The 21,555-nt window shown below is 39.8% G+C and overlaps 1 protein-coding gene across 3 annotated transcripts; it reads left to right on the top strand.

Annotated features, from left to right (window-relative positions):
• Positions 1 to 81: 81 nt before the first annotated feature.
• LOC125552932 (protein SHOOT GRAVITROPISM 6) lies at positions 82 to 21,126 on the top strand. Of its 3 annotated transcripts, XM_048716658.1 has the most exons (51): positions 102 to 402; positions 485 to 575; positions 668 to 722; positions 851 to 982; positions 1,873 to 1,944; positions 2,647 to 2,737; positions 2,820 to 2,915; positions 3,044 to 3,122; positions 3,215 to 3,278; positions 4,251 to 4,354; positions 4,442 to 4,547; positions 4,886 to 4,972; positions 5,995 to 6,072; positions 6,194 to 6,261; positions 6,339 to 6,438; positions 6,565 to 6,717; positions 6,803 to 6,892; positions 7,026 to 7,091; positions 7,252 to 7,350; positions 7,448 to 7,522; positions 8,068 to 8,127; positions 8,519 to 8,608; positions 8,832 to 8,953; positions 9,154 to 9,283; positions 9,356 to 9,435; positions 9,837 to 9,972; positions 10,365 to 10,446; positions 11,724 to 11,869; positions 11,967 to 12,047; positions 12,154 to 12,254; positions 12,404 to 12,639; positions 12,730 to 12,839; positions 13,141 to 13,269; positions 13,351 to 13,422; positions 13,503 to 13,636; positions 14,315 to 14,387; positions 14,484 to 14,615; positions 15,686 to 15,858; positions 15,966 to 16,088; positions 16,182 to 16,242; positions 16,316 to 16,411; positions 17,954 to 18,054; positions 18,631 to 18,736; positions 18,826 to 18,939; positions 19,034 to 19,108; positions 19,543 to 19,641; positions 19,824 to 19,895; positions 19,981 to 20,066; positions 20,150 to 20,243; positions 20,398 to 20,505; positions 20,583 to 21,126. In XM_048716658.1, the coding sequence occupies exons 1-51, from the start codon at positions 123 to 125 to the stop codon at positions 20,820 to 20,822; spliced, it is 5,448 nt and encodes a 1,815-aa protein (XP_048572615.1). In that variant the 5' UTR covers positions 102 to 122; the 3' UTR covers positions 20,823 to 21,126. The 3 variants fall into 3 exon arrangements, with proteins under 3 accessions (XP_048572617.1, XP_048572615.1, XP_048572616.1); XM_048716659.1 differs by lacking the exons at positions 102 to 402; positions 485 to 575; positions 668 to 722; ... (3 more) ...; positions 2,820 to 2,915; positions 3,215 to 3,278 and having other exon boundaries at positions 3,101 to 3,122; XM_048716660.1 differs by lacking the exons at positions 18,631 to 18,736; positions 18,826 to 18,939; positions 19,034 to 19,108; ... (4 more) ...; positions 20,398 to 20,505; positions 20,583 to 21,126 and having other exon boundaries at positions 82 to 402; positions 17,995 to 18,054.
• Positions 21,127 to 21,555: the final 429 nt, after the last annotated feature.

The raw sequence follows: 21,555 nt of genomic DNA on the forward strand, positions 1-21,555 counted from the left end.
TAGGGTGAAGATTCAGATGAACAGAGCCTGAACCCCTCCGCAAACTGTTGAGGCCAGAGCGGCCGAGAGGAAGACGACGGACGGGCGCAGCATGATAGACCGGCACGTTCCGTTGCCGATGGATGGGTCGAGATCAAACGGCCCCGTCCAAATCCAACTGTGGTTCAATCCCTCCGCTTCTCCTCGTCAGTTTCCCTCGGCCCCCTTCGGCGGCACCCGGATGGAGACGGAGACGGAGTGACCTCACCACCCCCCATCGTGTCACGCCACCCGGGACTCGAACCTCTCTGAGCTGTCCCCGCCCGCCTCCCCTCTCCCCTCCTCGCCGCGCCGGGCCGCGGATCTCCTCCATGGCGTCCTCCTCCTCCTCCTCCTCCGCCGCGGCGTCCGCGGCCGCGCTCGGTGAGCCCACGCCCCCCTCCCCCGCCACGTCCGTCTCCGATTCCGCCGCAGCACCCTCTCTCTGACTCTCCTCATTCCGCAGAGGCCGTGCAGGTCCTCGTCGCCTCCCTCGCCGACGACTCCCCGCGCGCCCGCGACTCCGCGCTCGCCGCGCTCCGCGAGATCGCGCCGCTGTAAGTGACCCAGCGATTTCCGCCGCCTATTGGCTCTGGCTGGCGGATGATTAGTTACTAACCCGTCGCTCGTTGCTTGTTGCCGGGTGCAGGAACCCGCTGCTCGTCCTCGACTGCTGCGCCACCGTCTCCCGGGGCGGCCACCGGGTAAGCTCCCCTCCCCTCCCCCGCGCCTCTGCGCCTAAAAGCATCCTCTTCATTTTGGGCGCGCGTTTCCGTTTCGCTTCGGCTTTGGGTGTGAATTGCTTCTGTCTGGTTGATGTGGACTGCTGCAGCGCTTTGGCAACATGGCCGGGGTTTTCCTCGTCATGGCCTCCGCCGTCAGGGCTCTCGACCGCCGGGATGCCGAGCGCGAGTTCCTCCGGAAAATCGCCAAGATTGCCACCGCAGAGATTGTTAGCTCAAAGGTATTGTCGAACGATTTCAGTCCGCGTCCTTGTTTTTTTTCCTTCCAGCTCAATATGGAACTGTGAGATGAGAATGAGGCAGTACTTTTTTGCGGCTTCACACGCCTTCATTTCTGGCACCCCGTTACATAACTGGAGAGGATTTTGTGGCGTTGGCTGAACAGTTGACATAAATGTTCTTGCCATACATAGGGATGTCACAAGTTTTACACACTAGGCATCCTATTCTGCTGTGACTGTCACACTGGGTTACAATTATTTTCATGAACTGACCCTGCTTGAGTATAAGATGCCATGGAACATTTTGACCATCACATACTTCACTTATCGCACCATCAAGTTAAAAGGTTTCCCACTGCCTCCTCAGAAGCTGGAGTGATTTGTTCATTGCCGTTCAATGAGTTGTTGCATACTTCAACTGCATGTTACAGTCTGAATTCTTTGAAACTTAATATTTATGTATTTTTCAAGTTTCAGTGCTCGGTACTTTATTATCACTCCTACATCTATTGTGCGCGTACCATTCTTCTGTAACACCTATTGGTTCTTAATTTCAGATTGATGTAATAGGTGTAGCTAGCTTTCTTAACTCAAGTAATTTTGGCATCCACCAAGCATCTCAACTCCAGGCATTTATTTATTTGCAGAAACGGCCCTGATTTTCTGCAGCCAAGAATCATGGCCCGTTTTTCAAGTTTATTCTTCTCTTTTTGCCATGGCTTTGAACATTCATAATGCTATCTGTTTACAATAGGTGCTATTCTAGTGCTCTGCAATGGCAAGGATGCATCATGTTTCTTTTTACAGCTTTTGATTTGTTTTCTAGTTTTTCTGTTTTGTCTGCCTTTGTTTATCTGTTGGTTGATCTAGTGGTGTTCTTTGGTGAACAGGACTTCAATGTTGATTGGCAAAGAGCGGCAGCTACTCTTCTTGTTGCCATTGGGTCACATGACCCAGATTTGGTATACCTTTTGCACAACCATTATACTTTCTGTTCGTGGATAAACTTGTTATAGATGTCAACTACTAGGAGTAAGGCTACTTCAATAAGGTCGAATTTGTTAGGTATGAAAAAATGGGGTCATGGTCACTGCGTAACTAAAAGGGCCAAACCCCAAAAGTGCATCTGAGAAAACAATAGTGGATACTGTCATGATGCAACACTTTTTCAGTGCCATCTCTTGCATTTTTACATCCTCTGGTTGCTACTGAGTAAATTTCCCCTAAAAAAATTCATTTCTCTTGGAGAGTTATTGATTGAAGGATTCTGTAACTGCAAGCATGACTTAATTATTGTTTCGGAGTTTGCATTCTAGCACCAATTATTTTGGGTGCACACTCAAGTCTGTTGCAAGTTTCAATACCAAACTTTTGTATTTGGCAATTCTTCACTAATCTTTATTTTCCGAAGATACCCAGCTGAGTTTCATGTTAATTCAGGAATAGTGTTCTATTAATGCTGTGGGTTAACATTAGCTTTGGTAAACTTATATGTCAGAAGTCATTTGCTCTTCCCAAAGTCTACATTGCTGGATACCCACTTCTCTCTTGGATGACTGCCTAAGGAGAACTTGTATTTTGAAGGATATGACCATCATCAGTCGACTGTTCGTTTTGTGCCTTTCTGCTAGTATTCTCATAAGTACCAACCTAACACGTTGTAGATGATGGAGGAGATATTTCTTTACTTCTCTGGCCCAACTTCTGCTTTGCCAGCCATGTTACAGATACTTGCAGACTTTGCATCTGCTGAAGGTTAAACACATTCTTTTTATTTTAATTTCCACCTGAATTGGTTGGACTGCTGAATTTGCAACTTGTTCTTGCTTATTTGAAGCCCTGCAGTTCACTCCACGATTGAAGGATGTACTTTTGCGCGTTTTACCTATCCTAGGAAGTGTACGAGATGGCCAACGACCTGTATTTGCTAATGGTACTTCCTTTTGCAATTTCCTTCAGTTATCAGTCTATGCTCTCATTTGTACTCATATATTTCCAGAAATTTCTGAAAATATATACGTTCTTGCTTCTGAATTAATTGATACCATGTTTCCTTTGCAGCATTAAAGTGTTGGTGCCAGGCTGCATGGGTGTATATAGGAGACGCCTCTTCAGGGCTTCCTTTTGATGATGATGTTATGTAAGTTTCAATTTGACATAGATCATTTTCTGTTTATTTTTATTAGATGTAATGGAAGCTGGTTTGCCATCTGCGCAATATTCCATTGTCAGGTCCTTCATGAATTCAGTATTTGAATTACTTCTAAAAGTATGGACGGGCTCCCGTGATCTGAAGGTACACAGTTGATTGTTTGTTGATAATTACACCCGTTTCAATAGTAATAGTGTATCGACTGATAGGAGCGTGTTCATCAGTAGAAAAGTTACCTAAGTACAAAAATAACTTTGGTACATGTTATTGGAAATGCCTACCTGCCAATAAAACTGATACTCCCTCTGTAAACTAATATAAGAGTGTTTAGATCACTACTTTAGTATTCTAAACGCTCTTATATTAGTACGGAGGGAGTACATACTAACATTTTCTGTAATGGCTCAATATATTCTGATCCACCATTATCAAGGCTATTGGGCTAATAATGGTGCATTTTGTAAGCACCACAATGCACTGAGATCGAATGGTCACACAGAATAGCGTGTCAAGTCATGCTATGACAGTTTTGGTAACACGTGCTTATGTATCAAGCGAGAACTTCCCTTGCAGAGAGATTATCTTTTTGGGAAGTGTGAAAAAGCAAGTCCCGTTGCACTGATGGAAAAAGAGTTATTTACAAGCCCATAGAAGGGTCACACCTGACTTTACTTCACCCCAGCCTCTAATACCTAGGTGCCGCCAGAAGTAGTGCAGCATGCATGGGGTGACCTGCCGATCAAATCCACGTGAGTGCCGGGAGGGTGTGTGTGTGTGTGTGTCTTATCATCAATTACTTCTAGGGGGACAGTCAACAAATTGTGCCCATAGGTGCAGATCAGATGGTTGCTGTGCATTCCTGTCAATCAAATGGTTAGCATTGCGAGTTAATTTTCTCCTATATCATTGTCATCAAGTTTTTTTGGAGTCCCTTGCACAATGGACCTTTTCCTCTCTCTAGAACATTGCAAATTTGCTACAGTGTTGGGGGATCTTAGTGGCTTACAGAAATGAAATCTGTAGTAACGAAGTAATACACATTTTATTAGCACACTTAATGTTTTCAATCAAATTAATTGCTAAGTGGCACCCATGTGTGGTCAATATTTCCATCAGGTCCGTTTGTCTTCTGTGGAGGCTTTGGGAGAAATGGTTGGCCTGGTCACTAGGTCACAGTTAAAATCAGCTCTGCCAAGGATTATACCAACAATGTTGGACCTGTATGTTTTTATTATTCTCATATATTTACTGAAGACTTCACACAATTCTCTCAGATATTTATTTGTTTTGAACTTCTACCTATGTAGATGTAAGAAAGATCAAGAAGTGGCTTTTACCGCGGCTCACAGTCTTCATAACCTTCTTAATGCATCATTACTGTCAGAAAGTGGCCCCCCTTTACTTGAGTTTGAGGTAAATTAAGAATATTCTTAAAACGTTATATTTTATTCAATTAATTAATACATCGACATTCTGTAAGTTTCTTATTGGAATTATGGTTAGTTGATAACTAATACGTGTCCTGCAAAATTTGTCCGACATTTTATTGCAGCATCTCATGTTTTTTTCTGCATGAACCATGATCGATGAGGAAACCCAGCATGATAATTTGGCAACTTCTCTAGGACATTATGTGATGAATTGACATCATATATACATAAAAAATGCATGCATTATTGCTGTTTTAACACCTTATATATATGTGATGTCAAAGCATGATAACTCGCAATTTGTTACTTCTTGTGTTGCAGGAGCTAGCTGTTGTCTTGATTACTCTTCTTCCTTTAGTATCTGTCAACATCAGCAAAGATGAACGCTATATTTCAAAGGGATTGAAGGTGCCTCCTATCTCAAAATCTTTTATTTGTGATCATTTTGGTTGCATTGAGACATCTGTTAATTCTGCACACTCTAGTGGATTATTCCAGATCCATACCGCCACATTGCGCTCGGTAAATAGAAGTGATGACGGAACCACTGATGGAGTCGACTGGACTCTGGAGAGTGATCTAAAGACATGTTATGCTAGCAGCATATAACATGGTTTTGTGGTTGAACCTTAGATTGGAGCCTGATAGGCAGTTGTGGAATCAGAATTTTCAGCTTAAGCTTATATCTTGGCTGATATGTCTCTTAAGGAAAGAACCTAAGAAAATGTTTCCATCTTTGAAATTGTGAATACAGAGCAACATCATCGTGGGAAAATATCTTCAGGGGTGTAAATGATGTGAAAAGTAACTCACATAGAGATATATTTTGAATTCTTGTTAGATTAGAACTTGTTAGTCCCTGTTTATAGTTTCTATTATTTCAGCATTATTGTAGGACATTTGTGCAGTTTTTCTTTTGACATATGTACATATATTTATTCAGTAGTGTTGTCCCTAGTGTTAATAAGACTAGAGTCTAGGTCACTGGATCTAGACGAGGTCTGATACTGCAAACTTGAGTTTTAACAAAAATGTTGTTCTTATTCCTTATTAAGCCACTATGCCACACTAAAACAAACATGCACCAGTTTATATGGGCACCATATTATCCTCATTTGAGCACAAACTGTGATTGGTGCCATCTGCATCGTGTATCTTTCATCAAACAATTCACAAAGGTGTCTGAATATTGGAGTTTATGATACCTAGTATTTTCCTGCAAGTTCCTCGTGCTGTTTATTACCTCTGAAGCAAAGTTGTTTTTCAGTGTTCATTGCTTTATACTCCCTCTGTCCCATAATATAAGACGTTTTTGCAAGCTAACATAGCTAGCAAAAACGTCTTATTTTGTGGTATGGAGGGAGTAGTTTATACTAGATGAATGGTTAAGAATAGTTACTACACATGTGCTTATATTTACATGCTTGTAGACATACAATGAACTCCAGCACTGTTTCTTGGTAACTGGATTAGCATATCCTGAGGATCTGTGCATGTTCCTCCTGAGTGTAAGTACGAAGTTACACTTTTCCTACTTCCTACACATTCCAAAAAACTCAAAGTTTCATTGTGAATATTCACATAATTGGCTTATATAGTCCACTGTTGTTGCCTTCTATTGCCTTATAGAAATGTAGGTCAAAAGATGAAGCATCAATTGTTGGGGCACTTGGAACAATAAAACATCTATTGCCCAGGTTCTATTCCCTTCGCCCGCCACCCCCTTCTCTGCTTTTGGAATTATTTGTGACAAGTTCTGTAACCTATCATACAGGTTGTTGGAATCATGGCATACTAAGCAAACATTGTTGGTTGAAATAGTCAAATCACTTCTAGAGGAGCAGAGCTTGGGTATTCGAATGGCACTAGCTGAGGTATTCCATATTAACTTTTTTCAGACTTTGTTAATTTTTTTTGCCTGTATAGATAATACTGATATCTGTTTTTTTTGGTATACATCCAGTTATTCATTGTCTTAATACCAGTTCAATCATGTACAGCTAATTGTCGTTATGGCTTCACATTGCTACTTGAGTGGGCATTCTGCTGAGCTCGCGGTTGAGTTTTTAGTGGGGCATAGTGCTATAACCGATGATGATCTAAATGATATCAACACTCTGAAAAATGAGTACTTCCAGGACAAAAGATTTGAGGTTTAACTAATTTCAGACTATGCACAGTTTACTAACTGGATGCCAATTTCTTGAGGATGATTTATCTTATATTTTCACTTATCAGATGAAAATAAGTCTTGCTGGTCTATCTGAACTAAGAGCTGTATGTGAAAAGGGTCTACTTTTACTAGCAATTACCATTCCTGAAATGGAGGTACAGTGGAAACTTGATGTTCTTTAATCTTTTACATTGTGCCCATCTAATTAGGAAATCAGCTTGTGGAGCTAGGATAACAAATATCTTTATGGTGTTGTGAGTAATGCATTTTACATTTTATTATTTCCAGCTTGTTCTATGGCCATTTCTCTTGCAGCTGATTATCCCAAAGAAGTATACAGGTGCAGTAGCTACGGTGAGCGCTCTTAAGTTATTCTCTACACCCTTGATATTTGTCAAAGCAACGGACCTTAGTTGGTTATATTTGTTACGTGTTTTAACCGAAGTTTGGTCCTTTAATCAGTTTCGTAATATTAGTATATTGTGTACTGATTACAATGGAGATATATCTGCAGGTCTGCAAATGCATAACTGAATTGTGTAGGCATAAATTGTCGCAGACAAATCCACTATATACTGAGTTTAATGCCTCAAACGAAATGCCCAGTCCCGAGGTAGTTTGTTTACGTTTGCTTGATACCAGATGTCCAGATGACATTTTAGTTTATCATCCATAGTTACTTATTTCTCATAGCTGTATCGGTTATGCAGGATCTGTTTGCTCGTTTGCTGGTGCTTCTGCATAATCCACTTTCTAGGGGGCAACTCGCTACCCAGATCCTGACGGTTTGTCTTCAAACTAATTAAATCTTCATTGTTGGTTCTTGTATCTGATTGATGTCCATCCATTTATTCCATGTATGGTCTAGCTTTCACAGACATGTGAATACTTCTCCTCTTAGAGATCCTGTGTCGTATTGAGGTTCTTCTATCCTTTGATGGTGAATTATCATATGCTTTATGTTGCAATGGATTAGTTATACATGGAAAATTAGTTCTTGACACACTAGTTCTCTTTCTTGTCGACTGGGATAACTTTTATCATCCCTGACCAATAGGCTGCCTGATACTGTTTGCTTCCATTCAGTATCTGGATTATATAGTCCGCAGCAGTGGATACCTTATTTTCATCACAACTCTAGTACTGTACTGTTGCCTTGTAAGTCTTTAACTTTGTTTGCCCTCATATAATGTAATTCAAGTTGTCACTCATTAAGAAGTGCGCTCTCTGGGGCCTCTGGTTATAATTCTTTTGATGTATTTAATATAGAAAAACCTCAAAGATTGTTCACTGCGGTCATCATTGTCCACATTACTTTTGCTTTTTGTAGGTGCTGTGCTACTTGGGTCAACTTTTCCCAAGAAACCTTTCTTTATTTTGGGAAGATGAGGTATAGCCCCTTCATCTAGTGTTCTTAGCAGTTGAAGAGTGCATTCCCATTCCAGTTTTTTGTTAGTTAATCATGTTTGCATTTGTTTGGTTCTTAATGGAGAAGTAATTTTGTAGGAGTAGGAGTAAGTCATATTATCCACTCATCTTTCCGCAGTATCGATTTTTTTCTTAATTTGTATGTTAATCGACATTTTAAGAACGGCCATTGCCCATCCTGGCTGTGTCTTGGATTAGTGTGATGCTTGCCCCTTGAATGGTTTCTTTGTACAATTCGCTGAGCTATGTAACTTTTTTGGCGATTTACTTAACAGCAATAGGACTAATAGTCAAATTTCATCTTGTCATGTTGTTAAAGTGGCTTACAAAATGCATATTTTGGCAAGTATTAGGTCCCTAAGATGAAAGCTTACATCAGTGATCCTGAAGATCTTAAGCAAGATAGCACCTACCAGGAAATATGGGATAACATGATAATCAATGTAAGTATATTGCTCTTGTCGTCTGAAGATTATAATCATGTCATAAAGCAAGTGGAATTATGGTGATTATTGTCACTGTCGGCAAATTTGTGCTAACTAGTTGTGTGAAAAACAGATGCTGGTAACAGATTAATTGCTTGTTTGTACCTTGTAGACTTTTTCTTTTGCAAGGCTTCAAATCATGCTTGCTTCTCTCAAAAGCTTATTTTGCTATGTCTTCCAGTTTTTAGCTGAATCCTTGGATGTTGTGAATGATAATGTGTGGGTCATATCCTTGGGCGATGCATTTGCTAGACAATATGATCTCTATGCTACATCTGATGGGCATTCAGCTTTGTTGCACAGGTAAGTTTATGTTAACTCTGCTGTACCTTCCATTGATCTGTAGTTATTGGCATTTCTCGGGATGTGGTCACTAATGCTTTTACTAGGTACATTCCTATTGAGATGGACTAGATGTTTTTGGCTCGGATGCACAAAATATATTGTGAACATGCCCATGCACTTAATGTACTGGAAGTGATTTTCTAATATTTTATCTGCAGATGTTTAGGAATGCTTCTTCAGAAGGTTGATGATAGGATTTATGTCCGTGAAAAGATTGATTTGATGTGTAGACATTCAAGTATGTCTATCCCTGTTAATCGCCTTGGACTTGCCCAAGGCATTGGTTTGGTAAGTTGGAATTAATGAAATCTTTTCATTTAGGACTTCCTTTTGGAGCTTTTGTACTGAATACACTTACAGGTTGCAGCTTCTCATTTGGACACAGTTTTGGAGAAGCTGAAGAACATATTAGAAAATGCAGGGCAAAGTGCTCTCCAGAGGTATTTATGTCCTTTTTGGTAGGAGCACCCTATTTTATATTGCTAATCTTACTGTGAATCATGCCGAGATAGCAACCCATAAGCTAAGTTGGAAGTAATTAGATTATGCTTTAGTTCACATATACACCTATATGGCCAGTTTTGTGCCCTTAGCAACCGATTTGTTTCCCCTTCTAAATTAACCACCTATAACGATTTACCGATATTTTTGGTAGGTACTTCATTTTGGTTTACTTGAACAATAGTTTTCTTCCATTTCCTCTTTTTATCATAATTTATTTGATGAAAGAGAAATCGAGATAATGAATGTCACTGTTGTTTTAGTGTCTTAGTTCATGTTTCCAGCCCATGTATGTAGTTGGCCCATTCTATTAATAAATATGTGGTGTTGAATTCTGCAGGTTCCTCTCATTTTTCTCGTTTAGAGAAAAAGTGGAGGATGTTGATGATACGTACGCAGCTCTGGCTTTGATGTATGGTTATGCTGCAAGATATGCTCCATCAACAGTAATTGAAGCCAGAATCAACGCACTTGTGGTATGTATCCAATTTATGAACTGAGCTGTCTTTATTTCTGCTATATAAAGATGACCAGTCTGATAAATGATACCTTTTTGGCTAAGTGCAACACATTTTCATAATATTACGCAATTTCGTACATCCACACTTACTCTGACAGTGCTCAGATACCATGGTTTTGTGTGTGTGTGTGTGGGGGGGGGGGGGGTGTAATTGTCCAAGTACTTGCCCCAAACGGGCTCATGTGGACATAGGTGCACCAGATGCACTTCCCTGATCCTGCATCAGATTATGTTTGAGGACACATTAATCACATCACAATAGATATTTTCTTTATTTCTTAGTCTGTGGCCAGCAAATCTGATATGCATTTTGATCTCCTGCCTTTACTCTACTTACCCTGTACTCAGGGGACTGATATGCTTGGAAGATTCCTTCATGTTCAACATCCTACTGCAAAGCAAGCTGTCATTACTGCAATTGACCTTTTAGGTACTTTCCTTTATAAGAAGGCTGCATGTCTTCTCTTGTTTTTGTAGTCATGCCTAGAATTTACTTCTGAAATGTACTCCGTTCCTCTGCTTTAGCACAATTGATATTTGCTATTTTCTTGCAGCAGTTGACTTGTTAGCCTCAACACCTGATTTTGTGTTTTACATTCGTTTATGCATATCATGTTTGTACTTCGTATCTATTTTAGGAAGACTTGTGGTAAGCTGCCGTGTCACAGATTCTGAAAAATCTTAGTTACCAACTGACCTTGGTGAAATCGGCTGAGATCTCATCGAGCTAGCATAATTCATATAAATGCTAGATTTCACTTAATTCTTGTACTTAAAACACTATCGCACGGTATTGCTGAACAAAGCAAAAGCAATTATGACTTGAGAATGAGCTTAAAACCTCACCCAGACAGAATGTATTGGCAGTACAGCTGTTTCCTTATGGAAATGGCTTTTGGTACACTGATTCAGTTAAGGTGGTTTCGACATCATCATGAACACAGCAAGTTCAGATACTCCGTAAAGCTACAGTGCCAAACGGATCCGTCCTCCCCGCATCATAGACCCATGTCTCATATTTTACATTCGCTACTCGAGAATTGTTGTTGGCTTGTAACGATTTCTTATCTCTATCTCCTCTTTAACAAGTACTCCCTCCGTTTCTAAATATAAGTCTTTCTAGAGATTTCAATATGGATTCGATACGTATGTATATAGACATAGTTTAGAGTGTAGATTCACTTATTTTGCTCCGTATATAGTCCATATTGGAATCTCTAGAAAGACTTATATTTAGGAACGAAGGGAGTAGTTCATAATGGAAATGGAATATTTCTATTAGTCTGGCATCTGTACAATGTTATTGTCTACTACATGCATGGCTCCAACGATGAACTGAATTCCAACTATAGAACTATGACCTGAATGAACAAAATGTTGCATTGAATCGTACCAGTCTATATTGGGGCTTATTACTCATGTTTGTACTTGCTGTTTTATTTTCCAATTACTTCTTCAATTGAGAGAATAAAGAAAGTGTTAATTGTGGTTTCTAGGAGATTCTTAAAAATGATTGTTCGAGAATTTGATGTCTTATGTTAGTTAAGGAAGGCTTAGTTTGCTTAGTTGACCTCGATATTTTGAATGCATCTAACATGACTAATTAGTTCTGTGTATTTAACCCAACAGTTAAAATTTCTAAGTTTCAGCTTACATTATACACGTTTTGGGGTCTATTTATCTTACATGATTATTGTTAATTTCTAGGCCGGGCTGTTATTAGTGCTGCTGAAATAGGAATTTCGTTCCCACTGCAACGAAGAGATCAATTGCTGGAGTATGTGCTAACTCTAATGGGAAGGGATCAAAGTGATGATCTCGTTGATTTCAGCATTGAGCTTCTGCAAACACAAGTATGAACTCAAGTTATACCGACTTATTCACTATCATATGTATACTAGCCGCTTGAGTTTGATGGATTTATTCATGCAAATCTTCTTATGTATGCAGACTGTTGCTTTGAGTGCTTGTACTACTCTGGTTTCAATAGAGCCAAGGTTACCTATGGAAACAAGAAATCGTGTCATGAAGGTCTGCTTTGCAGTGGCGAACGTCACAGAACTATGGCAATATGATTTTAGTTTCAGTTACTTGCATAACACATATGATTTTGAGTTGTTTTATGTTCCATTTTCAGGCAACCTTAGGTTTTTTTGCTTTGCCAACTGAGCCCTCAAACATTGTTGAGAGCCTGATAACAAACCTCATTATTCTGTTAGGTGCCATTCTGCTAACTAGGTAATGCTTTAAGCTCACTTTTTAATAAGTAAATCTCATTTTTCAGATAAGTTTTGACTGTCATGCTTCAATTTCTTCTGTTCTGTTCTGTTCCTTCTACCACTTGCTTGCGCTTTTTCTTATTGTGTTATGACCATTTTGTTTATCAGCGGTGAAGATGGCCGAAGCAGAGCAGAGCAGCTGTTGCATATTCTTAGACAACTCGATCCATATGTTTCAGCATCTGCAGAACACCAGAGAAGAAGGGGATGTGTTGCTGTACATGAGGTGTTAGTAAAGTTCCGCAATCTTTGTTCTGGTGGATTTGGTGCATCGGGCTCCTATCCAACTTTGAGCCTAAAGCACATTGATCAGGGAGGGCCTAGGGGCTCGTCAAGTTTGCCATGTATGTTGGAATTTTTTGCTTGGATTGTTACTGCAATTGTATGATTGTGATCTCCCAGTAGGTCAAGACTTCTTTTTTATTTTGTACCAGCTGCATTTGTGTTGCCGAATCGAGATTCATTAAGCTTGGGCGAGAGAATAATGGCATATCTACCTCGTTGTGCTGATACAGATGATGAAGTTAGGAAAGTTGCGATTCAGGTTTGTGTGGAAAGTAGCCGGTTTGCGTTCCTTTACCTGCCACAGCTCATTTCGTCTGTGCAATGTGCCATTTTCTAGGCCTTCTGGTTGCAGTGTGCCACACAAGAAAATTGAGAGACTAGTTCCCTAATAATCTGGATTGTGCAGCACAACATAGTTACATGGTTCTGTTGAAAACAGCCATGTTTTGCAGAAGATAACACAAAGATCTACGCCATAAACCTTAACAGTTAAAATTTCTCTTTATACACAGAAATTGAGCTCATAAATTTATCTTTATTATGTGCTCTTCCTGCTGCAGATCATTGCACTTTTCTTCAATATATCACTGTCACTTCCAAAGCAGAAGACATCTGCTAATGACATCGATCTAGAATCTTCATACGGTGCTTTGTCCTCCCTAGAGGACATAGTCTCCATCATCAGAAGGGTGAGTGGCTGTATTAATTTACCATTCATTAAATCTTCTTCTGAGCAAATGTTAAAATCCATCTTTCTCTTTCCTTTGAAGGCATCTGTTGATCAGATCGAAGTATTTCATAGAGTTGTCTCCTCTGTGTGTATTCTACTATCTAAGGATGAGGTAAACATTATTAGCTGAAATTTGATTGTAATTGAAGAATGTCATTATGGTTATTGACAGATTTTCTCTGTACTTTATAGCTGGTTGTCTTGCTACACTCTTGCACATTAGCGGCATGTGATAAAGTGAAGCAATCAGCAGATGGTTCCATTCAAGCTATTATAGTATTTATTATCAGAAGAGGCAAGGATCTACGTGAAGCTGATGTACTGAGGTTAGTTTATAGAAGTGGGAATTAGCTCAGAAGCACCCTAAGTGTCGTAGTTAGGGTGTGAATCGTGTATGCTTGAAAACAACAATATGCCAGTGGAAAATACCAAAATGTCCACCATCTCTGTTGAAGATATACAGGGTGTGAATTGCATGGCAACTTCAGGATGCGATGACGTCATGTTGGCCTCAGTTGGGCTGTGGACGTTGTCTCTGGAGATGCCTCACTAGTCACCGTATTGGAAAAATCCCAACTAAAAAGAACATCACATAAGGATAGTTTGGTTAGTTTTGAAAAAGTAACATGCATACGGTCATTACCGAGCAAGCAGAGTGCAACTGTCATCCAGCAATGACCATCTACTACAATCTAATTTAGGATATCACAACTGCCCAGCTTTCGAGCCATCTCAGGCCATGAGCGTTTTCGGCCGTTGGATCATCAGTTCTGCGTGGTTTTGACCGTTTGATCTCCTCTCATTCCCGCCTGGGCTACACCCCACGCTTCGCGTACAGGGCTGATGCTCCCATATCAAATTCGTCCAACTCTTGTTTTGTTAATTATACACCTTTGAAGAGTGTTACTGGCCTGATTTTTCTCAAAAAGAAGCACAGTGCATTACCTCTTTTTATGTTACCTTTTGATTCAAATATTGCTAAGATCTCACTTGTGATGTTACAGGACAACACAATCTCTGCTCTCATCAGCTATTGCTCTTACCGACAAGCACTCGCGCCAAGAAGTTCTCAATGCAGTATCCATTATCATTTTCTTGTGTCTGTCAGTTTCAATATTAATGTTCATTTCAAGGATTATTCCCACAATCAGTTATTACCTTTGACTTAGATAGATATCATGCTTAGCAGAAAATACCAACCACATTGTGGTCTTTGATGAAGTTCTATTTGTGGCTGGGCGAGATATTTGTACAAAGGACATAACAAGAATTCGTGGCGGTTGGGCTATACAAGATGTTTTTTATGTGAGTATTTGGGCCAAGCCTGGGCATATGTATTATGAGTTTTCAACGACTTGTATCCTCGTTGCATTCAGTTATACAGTACTACCTCCGTCCTGGTTTATTGGTCCTCTTTATAATTTGTGCCAAACTTTGACCAAATATTTAACTAACAAAATGTTAATGCATGTCAACAAAAATTTTATCATTGGATTCGTATTTGAACATAGTTTTCAATGATGTAATATTTTGTGACATCCATGAACATTTTGTTAGTTAAATTTATGGTCAAAATTTGGCACAGAATACAATGTGGATCAATAAACCAGGACGGAGGTAGTATATTGGTAGGCATATGTACTTGATACTAGTATTTGGGCTGAGCCTGGGCATCTGTATTATGCAAGTTTTCAACGACTTGTATTTTAATTGCATTCAGCTATACAGTATATTAATAGGCACATGTATGTGTTACTCCTTCGTATCATACAAATGGGGTGTGCATTCATCATAGACCATAACCCTGCCCAGCATAATCATGTGATCTTATTTAAATGTATATTAATATGTTAATGACTTCTACTCCCTCCGTCCCATAATATTATGGGACGGAGGGAGTACTATTCATACATTTATAGACCGTTATAATCAGGACTTGCAAGGCACATTATATTTTTTGAACTTTTTTTTTCATATTGATAAGTTCCTAGGAAATTGATAGGTATACATTGCACTTTTTCCCTTCTAAGAAACGTGTGCTCTATCGGCCCTGATTTGAGACATTTCATATGTGATAGGAAAGAAATTTAATAAAATATTATCTAAAAAATTCTAGAAAGACTACGGCGAGCCGAATTGTATATTGTTCATTTAGTTGAAAAGGTTGTAATTCGATGAGTTACGTTTCTTCTGCAGTTCCATTCTTTATATTTGCCTTGTTCATATAGTAATGACATGCATAAATATTTTACTTGGACTAGTTTGTATGATAATAATTCCAGATTAAATAGCAACTGCAATTATGCAGCGATTGGGTAGGTGAATTCTACAGATACACTTCTTATTATGTGTTTGATGGTTTTCCCTGGTATCAGGTTTTCTCCCAGCATAAGGTGCTGGCTACTCTTTTTCTGGAGTACATTTTATCTATACTTCACAAAGAACCTGTTGCAACAAATGATTCAGAAAAAGGGGAAATTAACTCAGAGTCATCAGCTGATGACTGTATTCTACAAGCAACTATGTTCGCTCTCAATGCGTTCTTGAGGTATGGTTCTCCATTTGATGACTGACTGTTGATGTTGACTAATGGTGGACAACTGGATACCTTTCATCTGCTGATCTCATGTACTTGAAAATATCAAAACTTCACAGAGGTGGTGGGAAGGTCGGGAAACAAGCAGTTGAGCAAAGCTACCCTTCTGTCCTTTCTGCACTTATACTGAAGCTGGGAGGTCTTCACGGTCTTGCTGAATTAGGCCGCAATGAGCTTCTACGGTGAAAATTAGACTGACTTTCTGAAATCTTAATTTTATATATGAAGGCTATTGTGAAATGATTACCAGAAAGTTGTTACCTCATGTTTTGCAGATCATTGTTAATTGCATTCCAGTCATTCTGTGATTGTGTTGGCGATGTCGAGATGGGAAAGGTGCTTTTCTTAATGGCTATTGCCTGTCAACTGTCTAGCAATTATTGACTGTAAAATCTTTGTCATTTCATAGATATTAGCTCGAGATGGCGAACGAACCGAGAAGGAGAAGTGGATTGATCTTGTGCAAGAGGTTGCATGCAGTTCCTCAGTAAAGAGGCCCAATGAGGTAACTTCTAATGAACTTGCAGCTTCTCTTAGTCCCTGGCTAGACCAGCTTCCCTACCCCCCCCCCCCCCCCCCTCTCTTCCGCATGGCTCCTCTATTGTATGTATGTCTTTCTTTAATAAAGTTATTGTCGGGGCTTCCTCTACAGTTTTCAGTTTGATAAAGAAGTAACTTCTAGAGTGTTTTGTGTGTTTGAGTCTTTCCGAGTTAATATATTAGTGAATTTTTGGTGACAAGAACATATGTTGACAGTAGCTGAATCCTCATATTCAAAACTACAAATAAAATACATTTTCTTTCATCTATGTTTATGCGTTGGAAGTCATCAACAACTTGACCTTTGAAGTCATCATAGCTGCCAGAAACTCTAGCAAGCGTGTACATATGTATTATTCCTTACAAAACCATTTAGGAATAGCCACCATGTTTAATTTCTTTGCAGCCTTGGGAAGTTGTCCTTGAACCACATGTTAAATTGATTGATCTTTAGCACTTGAACCAGTTTCACAAGAAAACAAGACATGTTCACAGTACGTTATCTTTTGCACCTGTAGTGCGTGTATGGGTTTTGTTGAATTGTATATGTGGATTGCCTAGCCCTTTCCATTAGTTTGGACTTTTGGTTGCGTTGGCTAGTGTATGAAGCTTAACATGGTATCAGGCCTAAGGTCTTGAGTTCAAGTCCCAGCTTTCTTAATTTATTGACAAAATGCTGCTGCCCCCCTCTGTGTCCACGTATAGGCCTCTTGAGCCATACCTCGCGTCTATTCACGTGTTGACTTTCCGCGTCACACGTGAGAGGGGGTGTTGAAGTGTATATGTGGATTGACTAGCCGCCCTTTACATCAGTTCGGACTTTTGGTTGCGTTGGCTATTGCATGAAGCTTAACATGGTATCTATTCACGTGTTGACTTCCCAAGCCACGCGTGAGAGGGGGTATTGAAGTGTATATGTGGATTGCCAAGCCCTTTCCATCACTTCGGACTTTTGGTTGTGTTGGCTAGTGCATGAAGCTTGTTAGGTTTCACCATGTAGCCTATCTACTCTAGGGTCATCCAGTGAGTACCACTAAATTCTAAATACCTTATTGCAATATTTAAAATGACATACAATTCTCAGTTTCAATATTAAATTGCAGCCTCCAAGAGCCTAAACTGTTAGGAACTTTTCATTTTTTCATGATAACAGGAATGGTATGTTAGAGTTAAAATAAAGATGATACTTCTTTGAATGTGAAATTTGCCTGTCTCAGCTCTCCTGAAGTTCTTGTGAGAAAACATAGAGCTTGTGTTTCAATATATTAAAAAGATAGAAAAGGTTAACAAGCCAAAAGAAAGGCCAAGGGCCAAAGCCAAACAACAGGGGGCGCTACAGCTCTTCTGAAACTCTTATAAGCTTTCATTGAAAGCTGGGTATTTATTGTCATAATTGCAACTGACTTTTCTTAAATGCAATCAGAAAATTAGTCACTGTTCTATGGTTTGGATGCATACATTGCGTGGTGAAATCACTATACCAAAATAACTGGGTAATATACCACAGGTTCTGCCAACCTGCGTTATCTTGAGCAAATCTCTTGACAGGAATCAGAGGGCTGAAAGGGAGGCTGCTGCTGCTGCACTATCAGAATTTATTCGCCACAGGTAATTAATACCATTCCTCTTCATATAAGTCCTAAGATGTTCACTGTACCTCCAGAAAATGAAGGGAGAATCAAAATGATTAGTTTATGGTTGCTTAGACAGAATCGGAGTTCAATCTCCCACGGGATTAGTTTCTGACTGGTTAGCAGCGGTTACCACTTACCACTTAGAGGTCCTCACTACTAAGGCCAGCACCAACTGGTATATTGGTCTGTTTTAAAATAATAAAATAGCAGTAGTTCAAGAAGTGCAAATTGCAGAAGTTTGAGAAAGCACTAACTGGAAAGTCTGGTGTTTCCTTGAAAACATGAAAGAGCCTGACTATGCATACAATTTTACAACAAGACATCCACCATAGTCAATACATATTCTCAAGGAAATCATGCCTGTCACTAAAAAGTGTTTAAATAGTATTTCATGCATTATGTATGCTGTAAACTTGTTGTAGTATTGTTGGCAAATATGTTCATGATTTTTACTGTGGTTTACAGGTACAACTCACGCGTATATTTCACTATTATTCCTTGCACAATTGAACTTGCCAATAACCTAATCCAGTTCTTTTTTGTTCTGCAGTGAAAAAGAACCTGCATTGCTTGAACAAATGGTTGAGGAATTGTGTCAACATGTAACCGACGACTCACCGACTGTCAGGAGTCTCTGCTTGCGAGGACTTGTACAGGTCATCAATCTAAACAGAGCAACTTCTAAGGATACATGTCTCATTGTTTGGCAATTGACTAACATAGATTGTGTGGCCACCTCTGTCAGATACCCGAGAGCCACATACTTAATTACATCCAGCAAGTCCTAGGAGTAATATTAGCATTACTTGAAGATGCCACCGAATCTGTTCAACTCACTGCTGTCCAGTGCCTGTTAACCGTGAGTTCTATAACTTGTTACACGATACAGATCTCCTTAAATGCCACTTATATTTAATTTGACAGAACATACAAACATCACACACTGCTTTCAGGTTCTTAATGTGTCAGAACAAGATGCAGTGGACCCCATTTTAATAAGTCTCTTAGTAAGGCTAAGGAATCTCCAGGTAACCATTTGGAACAAGCTTACCTTCATGTACTACCATTTTTAGTGACATGATGTGGGCATTTGTGTAAATTTATGATGGTTACTACTTACTATGAACCTGTTAAATTCATCGCAATATCAGTTATAAGTTAACAGATATTTTATCTATTGGTTGATGATAAAAACATCATGTGGAATCTATTGTGCACATGGAATCTAGAACAAGTATAATGTCTGCACAAAATGTGAATGCCTCTATGATCAAAAGAAACTTGACATCTTATGTGCCACTTGAGAACCTGCTTATGTCTCTTTTGGTGCTTTCCTGTTATCTTACGAGGTTGTTTTAGATCCATCTCCCTTTTCACTCAGGTGGCCTGTTTCTGTATTTTATTATATGATGACTGTAAACAACCTAGGGCCGTGACCTATTGTGTAACTTATCTGCTACAGATCTCCATGAATACAAAAATGAGGTCCAATGCCTTTGCAGCTTATGGTGCTCTAAGTGCCTATGGTGCTGGTTCACAGCATCATGCTTTTCTTGAGCAGGTAACACCCATTGCTTTAACAGTACATCTAGCAGGGAGCTGTTATCATGAAGGCCTTCTTATAGGATGCTGTTGTAGTGGTCATAGGAAGTGACATTGTCAACTTATGGGTTGTTAAGGCAATTGTAAGGATCTTTTCCCTTGTGCTTCTCAAGCTACCAATTTCTTTGCTGCCTGCTGCAGATACATGCCACTCTTCCGCGTTTGATCCTCCATCTTCATGATAATGACCTTAGCGTTCGCCTTGCCTGTCGGGTATGCAGTCGTTGCTTTGTTTTCCCTTACTAAGCATTTCCTTTAACTTGCATACCTTGATATTTGTGATTTTTTTTTGAAACAGAACACATTCCAGCTCCTAGCGCCTTTGATGGAAGTAGATGGCTTGTCTTCACTCCTTAACAAGCAATATTTCACATCTGATCGGCGGTTTGTGTTGAACCTTCCTAGCTATTTCTGTTTTGTTTTTCATTTTATTTAGAAGTGACATTTTTAATATGGTGTGCCCTCAGATCTGATTACGAGGACTTCATTAGGGACTTAACAAGACAGCTTTGTCGACTATCTCCCGTCAGAGTTGACAGCTACCTAGAATCTGCTATCCAGGTACCCTTTTCTTCTAGAGCATGCAGGAGAGCTTCATGTAGAGAGGGAGGGAGGGAGGGAGCCTTTTGTTTGTTTGTTTCAACCAGCATGATGACCAAGCTATGTGATCAATATAGCATCCTGAGTTCCTGACACATCTTTTTTCTTGATTTAGGCATTTGATGCACCTTGGCCGGTCATTCAAGCAAATGCAGTTTGCTTGGTTAGTTGCATGCTATCCTTTTTGGATGATCAACGCTTCCTTGCTCCTTACTTCTCCCAGGTATCTACACTCCATTTTGGTACTTTACTTATTATAAACATATCACGGGGAGCTGCTAACAGTCTTATTGTGTCAAGGTGTTCGCTATGTTGGTTGGCAGAATCAGCCAATCACCAGAGGCCGTTGTTCGAGCAGCAGCATCTTCTGCATTGGGCCTCCTGATAAAGAGGTCTAACATGCTCAAGTCATTGAGTTCACGGTTTGATCGAACAGATCCGTCACAGAGTTCTCAACATGGAGAGCCTCACGCTAAAACATCGTCTGAGCTTCAAGAAGAGGCTGCAGCAAAGCCAAATGGCGCGCAAGGAGAGCAATAGAAGTAATTGAAGCTGATCTCTCTTGGATGTAAGTCTGTTGTACATGTACAGAGTTTAATGTTCATGCTGCCTGCCTGTACATTTTGTGCCTCCTTCAACAATAGAGCATAGAGAGATAATTCTGTAGCCATGTCCATAGGTTTTTAGTGCGACTGTACAGCATACTGCTGTGGCAGAATTCGCTGTGTTCTGCAAGCATGTACTCCGTATTATAATGAAGATACGCCTTGTAAGAATTCCTTGTGGAAATGTGGAAGCTGTTTTTTTTTCGCTGAATAAATGTGGAAGCTGGATTTGCCGTCTATCCAGAATTCTTCAGTGCTGCAAGTTCACTTTATTCCTAAAAAAAGTTCACTTTTAAGCTTGATGCATTTTAAAGCTTTATCAGTCGGTAGGTAGCTCGGATCTTCTACTCCATTCGTATCTACCTAAACTGTTACTGGGGATCAATGGTGAGACTCCCTTTGTTGTAACTATTGTCAGAGTTGAAATATTTTCCTGTGAAGATTCTGTATGCCAAGGCATGCGCTCCATCTACCAGAATCAGATGATGCTCTCAAATTGACGGTTTGCGCCCTCCAATATTCACCAAGCTGATTTGCTCATGGTAGGGTAGGCTGATCTGACCAGCATGCATATTTATAACCCCGGACGAGTCCCTGGTTGAGAAAGTCAAGTTAGATTCGGTGCAAACAAAGCACAGCGCCATGATTTTGTAAAACAAACGAAGGAA

The sequence above is a fragment of the Triticum urartu genome, chromosome 4 (genome assembly GCF_003073215.2).
Source record: "Triticum urartu cultivar G1812 chromosome 4, Tu2.1, whole genome shotgun sequence".
Classification (NCBI taxonomy): domain Eukaryota; kingdom Viridiplantae; phylum Streptophyta; class Magnoliopsida; order Poales; family Poaceae; genus Triticum; species Triticum urartu.